General features: G+C 41.4%; 1 protein-coding gene across 2 annotated transcripts; it reads right to left on the bottom strand.

The window, feature by feature from the left end:
• Nucleotides 1-2,754: 2,754 nt before the first annotated feature.
• Nucleotides 2,755-15,438, bottom strand: LOC146670905 (SWI/SNF-related matrix-associated actin-dependent regulator of chromatin subfamily E member 1-like). 2 transcript variants are annotated; one of them, XM_085403013.1, is made up of 11 exons: nt 15,369-15,438; nt 14,786-14,843; nt 13,805-13,848; nt 13,060-13,158; nt 11,609-11,701; nt 10,893-11,024; nt 9,817-9,988; nt 9,509-9,681; nt 9,148-9,249; nt 8,695-8,932; nt 2,755-4,990 (listed from the first exon to the last, which is right to left on the bottom strand). In XM_085403013.1, the coding sequence occupies exons 2-11, from the start codon at nt 14,790-14,792 to the stop codon at nt 4,608-4,610; spliced, it is 1,443 nt and encodes a 480-aa protein (XP_085259139.1). In that variant the 5' UTR covers nt 14,793-14,843; nt 15,369-15,438; the 3' UTR covers nt 2,755-4,607. The 2 variants fall into 2 exon arrangements, with proteins under 2 accessions (XP_085259139.1, XP_085259140.1); XM_085403014.1 differs by having other exon boundaries at nt 11,621-11,701.
• Between the last annotated feature and the right edge of the window lie 986 nt (nt 15,439-16,424).

The following is a 16,424-nucleotide window of genomic DNA, read 5'->3' as shown; positions in this document are numbered from 1 at the left end:
CATAATGAACCTGGAGGTTTGTTTTTCTCCATCTGCGCTCAGCTTTCCTACACTCTCTTTTTTCATTTTTCACCAGTGTGGAGTTTCTCCATGGAGACTTTTTCCTTCCAGAGATAACCTTCACCTTAATGGGGGCAATAGTGTCCATTACATTTAACATGTTAGCATTGAAGCTATTGACGAGCTCATTGACTGACCCTCTGGGCAGGTCAGGTGTTAATGGGAAGACCTGGTTAAAGATCTCACTACTGTCTTCAGTTATACACCGTTTTGTGATCACTGCTGTTGATATATTTGTGTGGGCTGAGATTTTACTTTCAAAGAAAACACAGTAATGATCAGACAGGCCCACATCAGACACAGTAACCTTTGAAATGCTCAGGCCTTTGGAGATCAGTAGGTCGAGAGTGTGTCCTCTATTATGTGTGGCCTCTGTTACATGCTGAGTCAGCCCAAAGTTGCCCAGAGTGTTACTCAGGTCTTTAGTCCCTTTGTCCTGAGGGTTGTCCACATGGATGTTAAAATCCCCAACAATAATTACACAGTCGAAATCAACACAGATCACAGACAGCAGTTCACTGAGGTCATTAAAAAAGTCTGTGCAGTATTTGGGAGGCCTGTAAACATTAAGAAACACAACTTTGGATGGGGCCTTCAGCTGTAAAGCCACATATTCAAAAGACTGAAAACTTCCAGGAGATAGCTGCTTACATTGAAATGATTCATTAAATAAGACCGCAACCCCTCCTCCTCTCCTGCTCACCCTGGCCTCACTGATAAAACTGTAGTTAGGAGGGGTCGTCTCGATGAGAACAGCTCCACTGTTATTTTGGTCCAACCAAGTTTCAGTTAAAAACATAAAATCAAGGCTGTGCTCAGTGATTAAATCATTAATTAAAAATGTTTTCCCAGCTAAAGATCTAACGTTTAATAAAGCCAACTTAAGTGTTTTAGAGGCATTACTTGTCCCCTCGTGTTTGGGAGCAGTCTGTGGCACACAAGGTATGTTTACTATGTTTAAAGATCTTTTAGAGTGCAGCTCTCTGTGTTTTGACCAGGCCATATGTCTCCTTCTGTCACCTAAAAGTACAGAAATTTTAAAACCTTCTAGTAAACAGGGTCCCAGCTTCTCCTGGGAAAAGTCACCACTGCCATAATCCTCGCAGCCCGGACCCTCCACACATCACACATCAGACTGCGGAGACAAAGCATGAAGGTGGTAAGGAGGAACTAAGTGGGGCGAGGCTGGGCAATGTGACTTCGATTGCTCTGTTGAGGGTGGGGCTCGGTGGCGAACCTTTGGCTGCTTTGGTGGGGGGTTTATGGGGGACAAAGAGGGATTGGGCCGGGGGGTAGATCTGAGCCCAGCATTGACCCGCTCCATCATCTCTTCAGTGAATTTCAGGTGTGGGGAGGAGGGAGAAAGGGAGGGGGAGGAGGGTGATGGGGGTGATGGCCTGTCAGGGGTTTGGGGGACTGGGGAAGATCCTGGTCCTGGTCGTTGGTGTTCAGTTGTTTTGAAGGTTTGTTGTTAACCTTCCTATTCACGGTTGTCCAGTCCTGTTTCCTCTCGTATACAGGGGTAGAAGAGCTTCTCTGTCTCGTAGGAAGTGAAGGCCAGTTGGTTTCAGAGATTTCAGCTCGCTGTGCCCTGCCTGTGGTACGTCCTCCCCCTTCCAGGAGACATGATTTATGTCTTGGTTTTGCACCAAGACAGTCCAAGGGGGGATTATCGCTTGAGGAGCGAAGATCTCATCCTCCAACAGCTGAATGTGAGACTGGGAAGCTTGACATATAGATGGTATAACAGGTAAATGGTTAATTTGCAGTAAATGTAAGAAAACAGCTGTATGGAGTGTGAACTGAAAGATTTCTGGAGCATCATTCTATACATACATGTCTTGCAAGAGTAAGGTTATTTCAGTGGGCCTCATTTACTAACAGTGCATACACATAAATCTGTAATTTATCAATATTTTACTACTTTAGGATTACATTTACAATTCCTTCTTATGAACAAATGACAAAAATGACTTTGACCATCACTTGCAGTATAATTCCTTGGAAACTTTGGCAGTGGGTTTCTCACCTGAGGCTGACAGCTCCTTGTCCTCCACCTGTTTTCTTCTTTTTTCTTGTAATCTGACTTTTTTTTTTCACATCAGACTTTCTGATTCCAGGCTTTTAAAATGTTTGTCACTCCGTGGAAACTCTTTGGAAAGTTGAGCCTCAACAGTCAGACTTCCCCCTTATTTCCTGCGGTGGAGCTGCAGGCTTTGCTCTTATAAGTCTGTCCCCAATTTCTGTGCTTCAGCTGGAGATATTATATAATGTTTATTTATATAGCGAAATTGGGGGGAAATCCTCTTGCTTGAGGGTGTCAATGATGGCCTTCTGGAGAGCAGTCAGGTCGGCATGATTACCCATGATTGCGGTTTTGAGTAATGAACCAGGCTAGGAGTTTTTAAAAGCCTCCGGAATCTTTTGCAGGTGTTTAGAGTTAATTCGTTGATTCAGAGGATTAGGTTAATAGCACGTTTAGAGAACCTTTTCATGATATGCTAATTATTTGAGAAGGACCTGTATATGCTTTCGGTACCAGATTATATCAGTTGCTGAGCCCTCCTCTTAGCAAAACCCACTGGCTCACTCTTAACATCTTTCTCCGAGAGTGAAATTGTCACTAACCTCCTTATCCAGTCTTACTTTCGGGAGACAAACAAAAAAAACAAAAATACAAAAAAAAACCAGGTGTAGCAGAAAGACAAATCATCTTTATTTGGGTCAACAAGTTCAGACAGTAGAAAAGAAAAATGCAAAAAAAAAAGAAAAAAAAGACAGGCATACTACCAAAAAACAGTCCAAGTAAGAAAACAGTCCTTTGAATGCATAAGTGAGGTTACCTGTGCATTTCTCTGGTGAAGTTAGATGCATGTAGTGCCAGCAGGAATCTGTGGTCTAAACAAAAGCCTCGCCTCACAGAGAAGCTTTTACAGGTTAAATGAGCAAAAATTAAATTAACTGAGTACAAGTGTCAGTTCTTTCTACTTAGACTTCAATACAGGGGAACAAATATCCAAGTTAATGTTTTACACTCAAAGCAAGACATGTTATTCAGATTTTTTAAAAATACCCTGGAGATGATCCCATCATTATTTATTTGCTGGGATCTTCATGCGTTTTGTATTGAACTTTAATTTTCCTCATCTCCAGCTATACAAGACCTGCACTCAGATTCATACATGGGTAAGGTTAGTACATAGCCAAACATGCAGAATATGGAAAAATCAATTGATGCTGACTTTACAAGGGTGTGTGTTAAAATGGCATCTGATTCAAGAGTACAAATTACCAAGGTTGCCCTGGATTACACTCGTTTAATAAGGTTCACTAAATCACAAAAGACAAAAAAGTAACAGTAGTAGTTCTGCAAATGAAATTTATCTAGAAAATTGAGGTTTTTCAATAAGTGAGAGCCGAAAATATTGAGGTCCTTTTGTCAGAGCTGGCCCTTTAACATATGTCAGGTTTCTCAAAATGAATCGCAAAATAAAACTCTGCAGTGGTCCAAAAAATAAACAAACAAACATGGAGCGTAACAGCCACAGCATTGAAACCTCTGATGATCATCACAGTTGTGCTGGGAAAACTTGGCTACCAGCCTTCATCTGGTTGTTGAGATTCACCTACTCGCTGCTGCATACCAACAAGCTCAGCCGCTGCAGCACCACAACATCATAGATACACTCACACTGCAGTAATGAAGTGGACAACAGCAGGGAGGTGGTTTCAATGTTGTGACTGGTTGTTAATGTGCTTAATGCATGCAGATGTGTGTGTTTCAACCACATCCTGTCTATACAGTAAGCCTCATCTCAGGTGTTTATTTGAACCATAAGGGGCACGTGGCTGCTTTTTCTCGTTCATCTGAAGCCGTTTCACTCTGAAGTCAGTCGTGATTCAGGTTTGTTTTTGTTAAACCTTTTTATAGTCTTAAAAAAAAAAAAGAGAGAAAAAAAAGAAGAAGAAAACAGTCTCACTAACAGATTGATTCACTTCTGACCTCAGTGCTGGGGATACAAACCCTGATGATAAAAGTAAACGGACTTTCAGACTCGGTGGTGCGGTTTGTGCTGAGCAGTTGTTTCACAGCCCTGTGTTATCCTATTTCTGAGTGTGTATCTGATTACTTTAAAAAAAAATAACATCAAGTGACCTGATTAGAAAAGAGGAAATGCTCTCACAGTGCCTGGAGCACAAACTCAAAGAGGGCCAGGTGTTGTACTCTTTGGTGACGTTTCAATTAAGTCAGATTATCAGACCAGGCATGCTGAGTAAAGTTACAGGAGGCATACAGAGCTTTAAAGGAAATCCTACTTTCCCTGCGTTTGGTGCAGCTACATGAAGCTGGATGATGAAAATCTACGTCACTCTCGCACTATTTTTTTTTGTATTGACTTTACTTTTACACCTCTCAACCAATCAGTATTTCTCAGCTGTTACAGAGCCACTTCTTCTGCATCACTACAACACTGCTGCTCCATCCAGAGAGGGAGAGCTGCAGCACCAGGAGGACATCTACACCCATCACTGTACAGGCAGCACTACTACATATCGTACTGCTGGCTGCTCTGACTGGGGGTCAGTAGTGGTGGTGGTGGTGGTGGTGGAGGGGTTGCTTCTTCTGAGGGAGGGGCTGGTGCTGCGGCCTCATTAGGATTAGCTGTACTGAGGTTGGCTTCTTGGCCTACAGGTGGGTCTGGGAATGAGCCTGATGCTGCTGCTCCAGGTGGGATGTCTGAGGGTGGAGGAGGCATGCTGTTGCTGCTGCCCCCATCATCACTGGGGGCACTGCTGTTGGGAGTACTGCTCTCCCTGGGGAGCTCAGGGGGAGGTGTTGCTTTATCAGAGGAAGACGATGAAGTATCAGATGGTGGTGGTGGTGGAGCCACCTGGGGGTCTGAAAGCGGCTCTGCAGGTGCGGCCTCATCTAAAGAAAGGAATGGATGCAGATTTGGTATAAACACATCTGATTTAAAAAATAAGCCGTCTTTAAAGACACATGTCATTGACATTTAAAACCTGAATAATGAAGAATAGAATTAAACCACTCTTAAAAGTGCAATATTTGTATAAACGATGTTTAATGCTGTGTCCACTAAACTCTGCTCAGTTTTGATTAATTTTACTTGAGATGTTGCTAAAACTCAACTAAAACTAAAGTAATAGTAGCTGTACCTGACATTTACAGCAGTTTCAATCCAATCCAGTTTTATCGAAATCGAAAACAACAGTCACCTCAAAGCACTGTACAAGCACTAAAGCACTTTGAGAGGTCAGTAGAAGTATTGTGTCAACAACATCTACGTACTAAACAGTTTTCATAAATGTTAACCTATCATGCAGCACATTAGCTAGCTGTTTAACTATTAGTAATAAGCTGACAGCCATGTTAGCCATTAGCAACATTTACAATTTGGAGTAATTAAAAAAGCCTTTTCATTCATTCTGTTGGTCCCACAATTCAGTCAATACAAATAATGAAGGCATTATAGTACACATCAAAGGTGCGGAGTCATAACTGGGTAACGTCCCAGTAAATCTGATTTAAATGTTCATTGCTACTTGTGAGCTCTGCAAAATTAATAAAACAGTTAAAGAAAAAAATTAACTCCACTGACCAAACCTATCTACAGTGGGGCAAAAAAGTATTTAGTCAGCCAGCGATTGTGCAAGTTCCCCCACCTAAAATGATGACAGGGGTCAGTAATTTGCACCAGAGGTACACTTCAACTGTGAGAGACAGAATGTGAAAAAAAAAAAAAAAAATCCATGAATCCACATGGTAGGATTTGTAAAGAATTTATTCGTAAATTAGGGTGGAAAATAAGTATTTGGTCAATAACAAAAATACAACTCAATACTTTGTAACATAACCTTTGTTGGCAATAACAGAGGTCAAACGTTTACTATAGGTCTTTACCAGGTTTGCACACACAGTAGGGCTGCTCAATTAATCGAATTTTAATCACGATTACGATCTGGGCTTTCAACGATCATTAAAAATGACTGAGCCGATTATTAGCCCCTCCCTCATTTATCCGCGACACCTTAAAGGCCGGTCCGTGAAAATATTGTCGGGCATAAACCGGTCCGTGGCGCAAAAAAGGTTGAAGACCGCTGATTAAGAGGACCCGAGGGAAGCTTCAGTGAACTTCAGTGGTGTTGCACACTATTTTATATTATTTTTTTAAAGTCATTGTTAACCCTTTAAAGCCGGTCAGAGCAGCACGCTCCGTTTTGCGTAACTATTGTTAAATCCCTGTAGAACCTGAACCGTGTAAGCTAGCGCAATAATTTGTTTTGCATATGAAACCGGAGGAGTTGTACTTACATCTTATGCCATCAGCTTGTCCTCGGTCACGGTTTCGTTCCACATATAGCTTTGCAAAAATTGCATAAAAAGCGCTTGCAGGAACAAAAACATAATATTCCAGAAACACGCTTTGCCGATCCTATCAGCTGTTCATAACACTTCCCACAGTGAAATGATGCACATGCTGTTTTCTTTGCAAATTTGCATCATAGGATTGTTTTTTGTTTTTCCTGCAGTATATAAAAATTGCTGTATCTCCAAAATAAAACTATGAAGACACTCAAAATAAATTTCCTGTGGTGGGAAACTATTTTTTGCAACTTTATTGTATTTAAAGTTTTGAGGGATAAACCTCTTAAATTTCTCCAAGTAGAAATATATGTAAACAAAACAAAAGCGATTTTCAATTTTTTTTGTAGTTTATTGCACTTTTTTGCAATTTATGTAATTACTATGGACTTAATGCATACATATTATTAAAATATGGGCTATAACAGTTGTATTGATGTATAGCAACTTGAAATGCTCCCACAAATGGCACTACAGCATGTAAAAAAATAATATAAGCTCTGGTGGACTTGGTTCTATAGTAGGTCTTAAAGGGTTAAATAAATATCGTCAAATAATCAAGATCTCAATTTCAGTGAAAATAATCGTGATTATCATTTTTGCCATAATCGAGCAGCCCTAACACACAGTAGCTGGTATTTTGGCCCATTCCTCCATGCAGATCTTCTCGAGAGCAGTGATGTTTTGGGGCTGTCGCCGAGCAACACGGACTTTCAACTCCCGCCACAGATTTTCTATGGGGTTGAGGTCTGGAGACTGGCTAGGCCACTCCAGGACTTTCAAATGCTTCTTACGGAGCCACTCCTTTGTTGCCCGGGCGGTGTGCTTTGGATCATTGTCATGTTGGAAGACCCAGCCTCGTTTCATCTTCAAAGCTCTCACTGATGGAAGGAGGTTTTGGCTCAAAATCTCACGATACATGGCCCCATTCATTCTGTCCTTAACACGGATCAGTCGTCCTGTCCCCTTGGCAGAAAAACAGCCCCATAGCATGATGTTTCCACCCCCATGCTTCACAGTAGGTATGGTGTTCTTGGGATGCAACTCAGTATTCGTCTTCCTCCAAACACGACGAGTTGAGTTTATACCAAAAAGTTCTACTTTGGTTTCATCTGACCACATGACATTCTCCCAATCCTCTGCTGTATCATCCATGTGCTCTCTGGCAAACTTCAAATGGGCCTGGACATGCACTGGCTTCAGCAGCGGAACACGTCTGGCACTGCGGGATTTGATTCCCTGCCGTTGTAGTGTGTTACTGATGGTGACCTTTGTTACTTTGGTCCCAGCTCTCTGCAGGTCATTCACCAGGTCCCCCCGTGTGGTTCTGGGATCTTTGCTCACCGTTCTCATGATCATTTTGACCCCACGGGATGAGATCTTGCGTGGAGCCCCAGATCGAGGGAGATTATCAGTGGTCTTGTATGTCTTCCATTTTCTGATGATTGCTCCCACAGTTGATTTTTTCACACCAAGCTGCTTGCCTATTGTAGATTCACTCTTCCCAGTCTGGTGCAGGTCTACAATACTTTTCCTGGTGTCCTTCGAAAGCTCTTTGGTCTTGGCCATGGCGGAGTTTGGAGTCTGACTGTTTGAGGCTGTGGACAGGTGTCTTTTATACAGATGATGAGTTCAAACAGGTGCCATTCATACAGGTAACAAGTGGGGGACAGAAAAGCTTCTTACAGAAGACGTTACAGGTCTGTGAGAGCCAGAGATTTTCCTTGTTTGAGGTGACCAAATACTTATTTTCCACCCTAATTTACGAATAAATTCTTTACAAATCCTACCATGTGGATTCATGGATTTTTTTTTTTTCACATTCTGTCTCTCACAGTTGAAGTGTACCTCTGGTGCAAATTACTGACCTCTGTCATCATTTTAGGTGGGGGAACTTGCACAATCGGTGGCTGACTAAATACTTTTTTGCCCCACTGTATATACAGTGAAACTGCTTTGAACGACTCCTCCATCAACCCAGTGGCTATCAGGTGGATTATGATTGTACTTAAATCCAAACAAGTTTTAAGATTTAAAGCGTTTTATCCAACATGCCTTATTCACACAAGCACTTTCCATCTATATTTAAATATTTTCAAAAATTCTCACACATTGATGGATGAATCTTGGGGATTGTATTTTTCCCAAGGATATTTGGCTTGCAGAATGAAGCACCCAAGGATAGACTCACCAACCAGACACCCTCCCCACCCCCCTGTGTATGTCTTTGTGTCCCCCCCTACTGGTACCTGTCTCCATTGGTGTAGGTTTGTCCTCCTCCTTGGTCCCTGAGGTGGGGCTAGCATTAGTGCTGCTCTTCTCTGCAGCTTTGTTTCCAGCAGCCTCCTGTTGCTGTTGAGCAGCTTTCTCTGCCTGCTCAGCGGCCTCCCGCTCCCGCTCCTCTGCCCGGCGCCTTGCTGCCTCTTCAGCGGCAGCCATCTCTGCTGCTAGTTTCTCCATATCCACTTCCACCTTCTGACTGCACAGCTGGAAACACACAAGACTCAATTAAACAAAATGAATTTAAAAAGTTGCAAATGTCATAAGACTGAAGGCAAAGGGAAAGTAGTAGGCCTACACTTACAACACAACAGTCTGTGGTGACAAATTTCTATCTAAAGGGATATTTAGTCATCTAGAAATAAAGCTCTTCCTTCCTACACACTCAGCTCTCTCTAGGTAAATAAACAGTGCTGCTTTACCCGCTTCAGCTCAGTATTGAATGAGTCAGTGGTCTCCAGAAAACGTCTTTTCTTGTCTTGATGGCGGTCCTCGATCTGAAGAAGTTCAGCTTCAAGTTTCCTCTGAAATCACAAGCAATCAATCAGCAGGAATAGATCCTTCCTTTTAAATGTGAAACAGTTTATAAAACTAGTGCAACTACTTTTGGTTGTAAGCAAAAATCTTGTCACAAGGAAGCCAATCCCATTTGAGGAATGCACATTTATATTAAAGTGTAAACAATGCTTTTGAAGTCAGTTTGAGTAATATTAACACCACATTAGCTTTACAAGCTAAAAAACAAAGTAACAAAATGGAAGCAAAAATGTCCTGCTAACATACCTGGTGCACCATAAGAGACTGAACCTGCCTCTTGAGGACCTGCATGCGGGCTGTGGTGACCACAGAGCGGACGTCGGGCACCACAATCTCACTGAGGATGTCACTAATGAGCCGGTGGTTTCTCTGGAAGCGAGCTGCTGCTGTGTGCTTCACTGAGAAACCATCATCATAATCTAGGTGGAGCGAAAAGACAAGATGGGCAGAACCATGACGAGGACAGACAGACAGGTCAGTGTTTATTTTAAGCGCATTACATTACATTGTGAAGCCATGATTAAAAATCATAGATAGCTTCATAATTAACCTACCATCAGGATCTTCAGCAGGCTGAATGCTCATGTACGGCTCTCCTTTGTCCATACGTGACTGCCTCTGCCTGCTCTCCTCCTCCATTGCCGCCTCAGCCCGGTTCTTGGCGTTGATGTAGGCCAAGTAGGCAGGTGAGTTGTGGTAGGCCTTCAAAGAATCATTGTACTCAATCTAAGAGGAAGAGGGACAGGAAAAGAAAACAAGCCCTTTAAAACAACTCTGATCATTTCTTATTTTTCAATGCAGGGATTCTTTAGTTGTCACTTCTACAACTGCTGTTGAACTGCCAACATGTAAAGAAGGTATCCAAGAGCAACGGGTTACTTACAAAAGAAATTTAGGCTACGTTCACACTGCAGGTCTTAATGCTCAGTTCCGATTTTCTTGTCTGCTTGTTCACACTACAAATAAAATGTGACAGCAAACGTGCTCTAGTGTGAACCCTCAAAGCGGCCCGCATGCGCAAAAGAAGATGTCACACACAACGCGCGCTGTTTAGACCCAGACCAAACAGTATTGTTTGACTGATGGCCCTTAACATAAAGACTTGCTTCGGACTTTACGTTTCCCAATTTTGCTTTAAGTTATAAAGTTATTTTGTTATTTACATATGGCCTAATGATGACCCTTATTGCTGTTTTAGAGAGGAGCGGTGCTTCAAAGGATAGTTGCAGATTTCTGTCAGAATCTGCAGATTATACAGTACAAACAAAATGTTCAAGTTTCTCCAACGTTGACTTCCAAACAGTTTCACTAACATCTACACTGGATGACCAGGAAGCATTCACGATGTCTTCTCGGGCACGTCTCCGGCGCTGATAATTGGCGTCTGTCTTGTGTCAGTGATGCAAAAGGCGGATTTAATGTGACATGACCATTCAAACAACAGTCGCTTTCTAAAACATCAGATATGTATCGGATTCAGTACCACATACGAAAGTGACCCAGATCGGATTTGTGCTGTTCACGCTAGCATACCATGATAGGATATGGGTTGCATAGGGTCAAAAAAGTCGGATTTGATGCGCTTTCGCCTGCAGTGTGAACGTAGCCTTAGACTCTTGCTCCTCCTTACCTTCTCAGCCTCGTACTCATTAAGGTAGTCCTGCTTCTCTTCATCACTCAGGTCCCTCCACATGCCCCCAATAATCTTTCCAATCTCCCACAGCTTTAGGTCTGGGTTGGAGGCCTTTACTTGGTCCCATACCTTTCATATTCACATCAAAACACACACACACACACACACACACACACACACACACACAGAGGCAGGATCAAATGACATTGACTGTTACAATACAAAGGAAATACGGGAAGCAAAGTACAGAGGTAAGAAACAGTGGATGAAATTATTAGTAAGGAAAAGCATAACTACTTAAGTGCTGCAAGAAGGCATGATGGAAAATATTCACTTATATATGGAATTCAATTTTTTTCTAAATGCAGGATCCTTTAGATCACATTTTGTTTTTGAGCATACAGTGTTAAAATTACAGCTCTGAAACTAGAGAAAAGCAGGCAAGAGATGAGCCTATAAGGGGGAAAAATAGAGTGCCAGGGACAGATTATCCCCGTAAGAGGAAACATATGGAGATGTAGCAATTTTGCATGTTGACAAACACAGAAGGCTACTGTGAGTCAACGGAAACAAAGTGGAGAGCCTCCACTAGGTGGCTGAGGTGGTGGTGAGGCGTCATGGCTTGGCTGTTTCCCACCCTCAAACCCCTGCCAGCTTTTCAGGGGGATGGGAGGACAAGCAGTAAAAGCAGACACCGTGGATGGGTGTCTTACCTTCCTGCTTACCTTCCGGCTGTACCGCATGTATGGCATCAGTGGCTTGTCTGGTGGTTTGGGAGGCTTTGGGACGGTGATGCCCGAGGAGTTCTGTGGAAAGAAGGAGAGAGGGGGCACAAAGAAGAAGGAGGAAAAAGTATGAATGGAGAGATGGAAGGTATGAAGCCAAAGGGAAACAAACAAACAAGGGCCAGGTTTAGAGAGTGAACAGAAAAAACAAAAACTATCATAAAACATCTGCTGATTATGATCTGATATGGTTTGTGGAAAAGGTAAAACAACAGATGTGAATGTAAACATGACAATACACAATACTGAAATGTTCCTTAATGCTTTCATACAGTCAGATAAAAACAATTTTGATGTGTTAAGATGTTCTACAAGCCAAAGAATGGCTTTAAGTGTTTCAGAGCATCTCTGTAAGGCAAATGATGTTTAGATGTTTCACAGGCTGCTCATTTACATTACTATCACCCCCTAACTGGTGATGCAGAAAATGTTTTTTTTTGTTTTGGCTGTTCACTTTGGTTTTGTTACAAAAAAAATGAAATTCCAACATTGTCTTTATTTTGGGATTGGAATTCTAGAGGATTACGTGTGAACAAATCAAGCTGCCAGCTCTGATGTGTGTTAATGTTAGAAAACAGCACCACTGACTGAGTGCACAATGAGTGGGAAAATAAATAAATTTTCAAAGTGAACAGTTTCCTGTAGCATTGCTTTCTCGGTGTTTTGTTCTGCTGTAATATATCTTGTTTTATGCAAGTGCACTCAGAGCCTGAAGGAAAAAACCTTGTTTAACAAAAGGTTGGCAACTACTGTTGTGATACAAGTTATCTCAGATTCGGTTTTAGGTTGTGCTGAAAGAACTAGCAACGTTTGGCTAATTTGGCAAGGGCAAAACATCTTTTGAAGATAATTCAAACAATAAAGGAACACATTCACCACAAAGGTAGTGTTTTGCCTATGCCACCATGCACACCCACAGGAAGGCTTGTGTTCTAGTCCGACAAGAGCAGATCTACTTTCTATCTGACTTGATTACTGCTAACTGCAGTGCAGAAACTGTTGAGGCCGGATTGGTCACATTGAAAACGTTTTATTCCCCCCCCACAGGTCAATATGAAAATAAATCTTATTCCGTTTATATTTTTTTCCAAAAGCAGAGCTGTCATCAAATGTTACGTTCCAACTGACATCACATCTTACTTTTTTTTTTAATGCATTAATTTGTTTTTTCAACACACATTTATGCACGCAACTGAAGCTCTTTAAAGCTGCAAGTCATATATTCAGTTTCCCCACTTCAATATACAGTCTAAGCCTTTCTTACAATCCTATCATTCTTCTCATACCTGGGCCCTTTATTCAATCCAAAACATTTACTTGTGCTTTACACTTTCTGTTACATTTAATTTGTTTTTCAAATCGCTCCATCAATTCATTACCCTGCTGGAGCCTCCGGAGCTCCCTCCCAGTCGGAGGTTGTTGTAGGCCAGATGGCTGTAAGGGTTGTAGCCCACAAACCCTGGGGTGGAAGGCATTTGCTGATGGAAGACAAATGAGACAAAACACGAATGAGAAATGGCTCACACACAAGAGGAGGAAGAGGGATAAACATAAATAAGTGAAAAGGAGGGGGAAACATGAAAATACATGTATATATAGATATATATATGTTGACTTTTTGATTTGTTTGTTCCATGATCTTATCATGCAAGGCAAAAAAGGCAACTGGATGGCATTAAGAATTAGTGCACAACAAAAACTTATTTAACTGAGTGTGTATCAGCAGATTTCAGCTCTACACAGTGCTTTGCACTGCATCTGAATGTAAGGAAATGAAAAGCATCAAAACAAGCATGTATTCTGTTACTTCACATATGTCTACTAATAACATCAGCCAAGGTAGATTCTGCAAAGCTCTTCAGTCAAATAACAAACTAACTTGATCCCCATCAGTAATCTCAAACACCTTTGGTGCAAGACCTAAAAAAAAAAACGTGTGGCATGACAGGAAAAAGGGGTGAAAGCGATGATAGAGAACTGAAGAACAAGGTTTGTGGCAACCTTGGCACGTTCACACATTAAAGATTTAAAGGAAAGTAACAAAGAAAAGAAGCAAAAAAATAACATGGCCCTTGGCTGCTAAACCATGAACACTAAGACTGGTGCTAAAAGTGGGACACTTACTGTTGTTGGGGCAGGGGGAGGGGGAGGAGCGTAGGATGGTCGTTCTGTTCAAAGTTTAAAAAAAAAAAAAAAGAGAAAAAGAAAAAAATGTTAGTCAATCCTTGCATACCTGCTCTGTACAAATGACATGTTTTCCCTGCTGTTTACTTTTGCCTGACAATAATACCACTTGAGTGTGAACAGTGAGGGTTCTTCCTAACTGTCTACTGTGAAAGTACTTCAGCCCCATTTTTCACTCCTCTGCATCATGAATGTCTGAAAAGAGATGCACTTCTATATGAGGTAATCCAACTGACTGCTGCTGTCACCCAGGTACATTTTGCAATTCAGTATTACTTTCAGTTTTCAGCCATAGACAATTCCTTATTTTTACATTTCCATTAATGCCAAAAAACTAGATCTGTAGCATTTCACTTTATCGACCAGCCTGTGCTGGTCCTGAGTGTTACTCTGATGCTCTTCTGGGTCTTAACTGTCAGTTGTACATTTTCAAACTCCACCACTGTGTTCTGCATCTCAAGTCCAGAGTCCTCATTTCACTGCAACGTCAAACTCAATGTGACCGCAGAGCAGAACAAAGGCTACCATCACTATCTCCAGTTTGAATCAGTTGACTTTGAGTCTATACAAAACACGAGGAACTGACTAAAGAGGCAGATAGTACATATAGGACACAAATCTGATTCTATGAGAAATAGTGCAACTGTACACACTCTTCAATATTGTTTTTATTGAAAAGTCCACCGATCTAGACAGCATGACACTATGAAGCATGGCAACCTAAAGCTTAAAATTCTGCATGACGGCATCCTATGTGCAAAAACAGCACAAAAATGTGCTTTATGTTATCTGAGTCCCTTACTTAATGAAATAGTATTCCTACATATTTTCCCCAGTGTACTGGTCGCATATATATATGAACCATAGAATGAGACAGGTGTTGGCATATAAAGGATATCAATGACTGATTTATTTACTTACTTGACATCGCAGCTGAGGAGCGGCCTATGGAATGGAGGCTATTTTCATGCTGGTTAAGCTGAAGAGGGAAACATAAAGAGAAAGGAACTCAACTACAGTCCACTTTGTAGTTTTGGCGTAGAACGAGGAAGAAGAAAAAAGCACCGGTAAATGAGCGGATAACAACAACAATGGCTGACTGGGTTAGCATTAGCTTACAAGGCCTACTAGCTAAACTCGCCGACACCAAAACCTCTTTGTCCCATATTCGTACGAGTTATCCATCGAATTTAATGGCTCTAGGTCCAAACAATAAAAGTAAGCAAACACGAATATGCTTTCATTCAAAACTATGTGACACTTTTAAAGAGCAAAACGCTTAAGCGACGTCAGTATAAGCCTTGCTGTTAAAGCTAGGTTAACGAAGAAGTCACCAGCTCCCGCTATCAACCAACATCAATTAATCAACCAGCCCAAGTTTCCTCTGGCACATGAAAATGTTTTCCCGCTTCTTCCCCGAAGTTACAAAATGCAACAGTGACACTTTTAAAAATATAAATACGTGCATATATTTATATATACACGCATGCTGGGAACAACATACAGCAATTCACTTAACCGTCCTTTGTTCCCTCTGTAGGGCCGCTTGTTCCGCCTCTCACGCACACACCGGAAATGATATTTTTCAAGCAGGTCGTCCGACGGATAAGAAATGAGCATTTCATAATAAAAGTATATTTGTGTTAAAATACTTTTTTTTCATGTATTTAAAATATCCCAACATCCAAACTATTAATTTTTGTATTCCAAACCACTTAAAAGTATGTGTAAACCGTGGAAGATATTGATGTATCTTCTTGCCAGAAAAGCGAAACCATCAAATGCCTTAAGCCAGGATAAAGGCCAGCAGGGGGAGATTCCTGTGGTTGTAAGACAGAAGGATTTATTAGTCAATCCTTTAACCAGTGAGTCTGTGTTTAAAAGAGTTCTGTCATCCCTGTGATATTACCCTAAGTTGGGGAAGTCCTGTTGTGAAGCTAGTTGGTTTTCTGAAAATGGACTTGATCTCAGTGTGACACCTCATGCTCTTTGTTCTTCATGGCTGACAAGCCATTAGAGAGATAAGATAAGATAAGATAGAACTTTATTAATCCCTCGGGTGGGTTCCTCTGGGAAATTCGATTTCCAAAAAAAGCACAGCAACGACCGAAGTTACAGTTACAGAATTGTTATATATATATATATATATATATATACACACACACACACACACACACACACACACACACACACACACACACACACACACACACACACACACACACACACACACACACACATATAAATACAGAAACAAATATAAATAAAATATACAAAGGGGATAAATAGAATAAATAGGAATAAAAAATAAAAATACAAGTGAATTGCACATTTCAAGTATTGAGTCTATTGCACTGTTGACTATTTACAAAAAGTATTGCACAAGGTATTGTACAGTGAGGTGAAGAGGCACTACAGCTTAGTTGTTCCCCCCTCCTTTGTCCTCCTGTTTCCCCTCCCTCTCCCCTCCAGAGAGGAGTTAAACAGTTTGATGGCGTGTGGGACAAAGGAGTTTTTAAGTCTGTTAGTTCTTGTCTTTGGGAGAAGCAACCTGTCACTG

The sequence above is a fragment of the Rhamphochromis longiceps genome, linkage group LG4 (genome assembly GCF_057381845.1).
Source record: "Rhamphochromis longiceps isolate RC_006_pf linkage group LG4, R_longiceps_female_GT1.1, whole genome shotgun sequence".
Classification (NCBI taxonomy): domain Eukaryota; kingdom Metazoa; phylum Chordata; class Actinopteri; order Cichliformes; family Cichlidae; genus Rhamphochromis; species Rhamphochromis longiceps.
This window is presented reverse-complemented; position numbering and strand designations above follow the sequence as displayed.

What these genes read in the sequence shown, in the direction of transcription:
- LOC146670905 (XM_085403013.1), bottom strand. An exon ending in GCCTGCTGAAGATCCTGATG is followed by an intron (nt 9,682 to 9,816) that starts GTAGGTTAATTA and finishes CGCTCCACCTAG; the next exon opens with ATTATGATGATGGTTTCTCA. An exon ending in AGTCTCTTATGGTGCACCAG is followed by an intron (nt 9,250 to 9,508) that starts GTATGTTAGCAG and finishes TTGTGATTTCAG; the next exon opens with AGGAAACTTGAAGCTGAACT.